The sequence below is a fragment of the Montipora capricornis genome, chromosome 1 (genome assembly GCF_036669925.1).
Source record: "Montipora capricornis isolate CH-2021 chromosome 1, ASM3666992v2, whole genome shotgun sequence".
In the NCBI taxonomy this organism is placed as follows: domain Eukaryota; kingdom Metazoa; phylum Cnidaria; class Anthozoa; order Scleractinia; family Acroporidae; genus Montipora; species Montipora capricornis.
The window spans coordinates 13,920,955-13,925,954 of NC_090883.1; the positions used below are offsets into that span (position 1 = coordinate 13,920,955).

General features: G+C 39.0%; 1 protein-coding gene across 1 annotated transcript; it reads left to right on the forward strand.

Moving 5' to 3' along the window:
* The first annotated feature begins 675 nt into the window (after window positions 1–675).
* On the forward strand, window positions 676–2,553 carry LOC138051621 (PR domain zinc finger protein 14-like). Its single transcript, XM_068897855.1, has 3 exons — window positions 676–1,011; window positions 1,401–1,674; window positions 1,811–2,553. The coding sequence occupies exons 1-3, from the start codon at window positions 745–747 to the stop codon at window positions 2,479–2,481; spliced, it is 1,212 nt and encodes a 403-aa protein (XP_068753956.1). The 5' UTR covers window positions 676–744; the 3' UTR covers window positions 2,482–2,553.
* The last annotated feature ends 2,447 nt before the right edge of the window (window positions 2,554–5,000 follow it).

The following is a 5,000-nucleotide window of genomic DNA, read 5'->3' on the forward strand; positions in this document are numbered from 1 at the left end:
ATGTGAAACAATGTCTGTGGATATCCTTCATTTATTAATCATAAAGTGAGAATCGAACGTGACTTAACTAAGATTGATTTTAACTTAGCACTTGAAGATTCGTACTCTCGATTGTGAATAGTGCAATTTAAGTAGGGTGTATACATTTTAGCCCCTATTTGTCTATTCTTGAACGAGCGTGAAATTGTGGGATAATTCCACAAGAGTTGCGTTGGTGAATTAAATTGTTGTATAAAGTAATAATGACCGATTATGGTTTTTCAGAAAGACTGAACTATCTCCACTACAGTTAAAAAAATAACTTCAATAAAAGCTTGATGTCCAAATTTCCGAAATTTCTGCGCTCTTGCATTTACTTTTTTTTTTTTTTTTAGTTAATTACCATAAAATATAAGAAACTTAATTGACTTTAATTCGAAAAGTATCTTTTACACACGTTGTAATTTTACTAGCTCCTCGTGTAGGTCAAGATAATTTGGGAGAGCTAAACCATACAGGTTGATGTCAATTACGCTGATTTTGTTCGATTACATCTTTGGTATTTCTAACACCGCAAATTGCGGCTTATATCCAAACCTTTAACATCGTGTAATTGCTTTTTCGTAAAAATATAGAATTAACGAAACGTGCAGGTGTGTGAAAAAGATATATCTCGGCCGTAAGATAGACGATTGTGTCACTTACTAGAAGCTACTGAGGCTATTGGCTGAGCTCTCCAGTCTACTCACTGACAAACAACACTTTATGGCGTTATTATTTCCTACAGAGTATTTATCGTTTAGATCTTCTTCACCTTTTTATTATTACACGCCGAGGGACTTTGGCCATCAAACCACTGTACCTCCTTTATGCATGCCGGAAGGAATTCGGCTTATATATACAGGCACACAATTTAGAGTGCTTTGCTGTGGTTCATCCATTTCTAAAGGAACTCGTTTCGGGCCTTACCATGGAACAGTGCTCCAGCCTTCGCAAGTACATCAAGGGGAAAATAATGAATACTTATGGGAGGTGAATGAAATTCATACTTTTAACATAAGGAAAATAACTAAGGCAGTAAGGGTTCCTCGCCCTTTTCTTTTCATATTGTGGGAGTGAGCTTTTTCTTACGAGCTTATGGGACTATGGGTCACTTTTCCTTTTGGTATCCAGTAATCTAGCTGAAAACACGAAAGGAGGAAGTGTTTTTCCTGTAATTACTTTCACAATAGAAGTTTCACTTTTATTTAGAATTAAGGAAACCCTTTATCGTAGTGTGTACGGACCTTGAGAAAACAAGAACTAGGAAATATAATTACTCCATGAAAGACAAAGGTTTTTATTGTCAGTGATATGCTTAATATCTATTTACTAAGAATCAGTTGCGAGCGATGACATAACCAGATAGCTTCATATTAAAGGTTTTCAAGGAGGATGGAGAGATAGCCTTTTACATTGATGGACAAAGAGAACCAAAGAACTGGATGAAATTTGTCAACTGTGCAACAAATAGTGAAGATCAAAACCTGGTATTGGTTCAAGATGGCCAGCAGCTGTTTTACCAGTCATGTCGAGAAATTCTACAGGGAGAAGAACTGTTGGTTTGGTATGGAAACAGTTACAACATGTTTATGGGGATCCCAACTGGAATAAAAACTTTATCAAGGAAAGAAAAAAATAACCAAAGTGGGCAAGGTCAGCAAATTTTAGTTTTATTGATGTTATTTTACAATTTAGCAAACTTCTGAATTAGATGGTTTGAGGCCTTTCAACGAATCTAGTAAAAATAGACTTTTTACAATTTGGTAACACGTTTTGCAATTTTTCACAGGTCCTTTGGGCAGCTTTTCTTGTGAAAGATGCGGCAAAGTTTTTGCTTACAAGTATTACCGAGATCGGCACCTTAAATACACGCGCTGTGTTGATCAAGGCGACCGGAAGTTCCCCTGTACGATGTGTAAGCGGTCCTTTGATAAGCGGGATCGCCTCCGTATCCATATCCTACACGTGCATGAGAAACATCGTCCTCATCAATGCGTAGTATGCAAGAAACGTTTCTCTCAGTCATCCAGCCTCAATAAACACATGAGAATACACAGTGGAGAGAGGCCATACAAATGTCCCCATTGTGTCAAGGCTTTCACGGCTTCTTCCATCCTGCGCACACATATTCGTCAACACAGTGGAGAGAAGCCTTTTAAATGCAGACACTGTGGGCGCGCCTTCGCCTCACATGCTGCGCACGATAGCCATGTTCGCCGTACCCACACCAAAGAGAAACCATGCGTGTGTGAATACTGTGGAAAGGCTTTTGCTCAATCATATGAGTTAAAATTTCACATTAATATGCACACTGGAGCAAAACCTTACACCTGCGAGAAATGTGGCAGAGCATTCTCAAGCCCTTCATCTCGTGATCGACATCGAGCTTATTTTGATTGTATTACGAGAAAGAATCGTGCCCCTAAAGTCACAAGGAAGACACATTCAAATGTCATTTAACACTATTATTCTTCGACATTTAATGTATACTTTTGTTTCCTATTCAATAAATATTTTCCCACTGTTTGAAAGTTACCCTTGCGGTGAAGTCATAATACTGTACATGAGGTTATACGATAAATTTAAAAACAAAAATTATCTTTACTAGTAGCAATGGATTGCCTTGCTACATATGCTTTTAGGCATGCCGTTTCCCAACTGGAGTCTGAACGTAACTCAACTAATTTTTTTTTCACAAAGTTCTTATAACCACATGTCTGACCCGCAAATAACTTAAGCTAGTCTATGTCAAAAAAGAGATAAGTATTGGAAGAATGGAAGTTCAGTATAATTTAAACGAATGTAATTATAACAAATTGAAGAATGAGACACTCGAAAAATTAGAAAGTGAAGTTTACGCCAATTTGGACAGGGTAAATTAATGAACAATTTGGTTTTAGATTAAACCAGTATTAATTAGATCAGCGAGTACCAATACAGTGTTATTGGCCTGATTGCAGTGGCCAAGACGTCAGTTATGAAAAGCCAGTCAGTAACAGAAACATTTGCATAGGGTTCTTCAAAATACTTTGTCTGAACTTCTATGCAGGGCATCAAACACGTCCGAGAAGCTATCAACATTTTTCGCAGGTGGTCATAATAGAAACACGTACGCTGAATTGCCATAGATGATATACTTAATTTTTGACAAAAGGATTATACGCGTTTATGATTGCTGTGTGTCCAAGTTTTGTGCGTCACTGTTAGAATTAAAATTTGGTTTTATCAACGGAGTTGACAATGTAAATTGGCCACCGTACAGAGATTCTTAAAGCTGACGTTTTGAGCGTTAGCCCTTCGTCAGAGCGAATCGTGGAATTGTGGGTTACGTGTAGTTTTATAGTAGAGTAGGAGCTACGCTATTGGTGGTAACATGGCAACGTGAAAAATAGGAATATATTAGTTAAATGAAAAGCGTTCGTTAATACCGTGAGGATTAAGGGTGCCGATTTGAAAGATGAATTTTTGTTCCAGATTCTTGCGGCTTTCCGTCGTCCCTAGATGTAGGGAAAGGCCGCAGATAGCCATGTGTTTTTTGGAGTGGTTAGGCAGATTAAAATGGCGAGCGACTGGCTTGGATGCATCCATGTCATTCTTCTCAACATCGCGAAGGTGTTCGCGAAATCGGTCACCTAGTCGTCTACCTGTCTCACCAATGTATAATTTATTGCATAACGTACAGGTTATGCAATAAATGACATTTGCGGAGGTACATGTGAAAGGATCGGTGATCTTAACAGATCGCTTACTGTAGGTCCCGATATCTTGCTAGTGTTAACAATGAAAAGACAAGTTTTGCATCGTGAGCGCCCGCATTTGAAAGTGCCGGGTTGCTCGTTAGTTTTGAGCGCGCTTGTAACTAAAAAGTTGCCTACGTTTTTGTCGCGTTTGAATGAAATAAGTGGAGGTTGCGAAAAGATTCTACCAGTCTCGGGATCATTTTGGAGTAATTTAAAATTACTAAGAATGATGCTTTTGACTGCGTGATTATGAGGATGGAAAGTGAGGGTGAATGGAATTCTGTCATTCTTATCTTTTTGTGACGTTTGTAGTGATGACTGTCGATCAAATTGTTGGGCGCGATGATGGCCCGCTTTGACCACAGAGACCGGATAGCCACGTTTTTCGAAGAACTGGCACATCTCCTCTGATTTGCTGGAAAAATCGGAGTCATCACTACATAGACGTCGAAGTCTAAGAAATTGAGAATAAGGAATTCAGTTCTTGACATGTGATGGATGTGACGATGAATGCAACAAATAACTATGTGAATCAGTAGGTTTGTAGTGCATACTAGTACATAGCACGTTGCCTCTAATAGAAACTTTGATATCTAGGAAAGCCAATGAAGTTTCCGAAATTTCCCAGGTATATTTAAGAGCCGGATGAAAAGAGTTGACGGAGGTTATAGATTGATGGAGTTCTTCTCTGCTGGATGAAATAGCGCCGATGCAGTCGTCGATGTAGCGGCCGTAGAGTTCAGGTTTGGGGCCGTTGTACTGATTAAAAAATTGGTGTTCAACATATCCTACAAAATGATTGGCATAGCTAGGTCCCATTCTTGTGCCCATCGCTACACCATTAATTTGTTTGTAATAGTTGCCGGCGAATGAAAAACAGTTATGCGTTAAAGCTAGTTCGGCAAGGCGGAGGAGCGTTTCCGAGCTAGGTTCTTTGACAGTGCGTTGATCGAAAAAGTGTTTAAGTGCTTGAAGACCTTTGCTATTAGGAATGACTGTGTATAGAGATGTAATGTCCATGGTGAAAATAAGTTTGTCTTGGCCGGAGAAATTGAAATCGCAGAAAATTTGTAGTGCGTGTGTACTGTCTTAAATGTATGACGGCAAAGATTTGACGATAGGCGTCAAAATCCTGTCTAAGTAGCTAGAAATGAGTTCGGTGGGGCAACTACAGGCAGAAACGATAGGGCGACCTGGTTTGTTGGGTTTGTGAATTTTAGGCAAGAAGTAAATGCACGA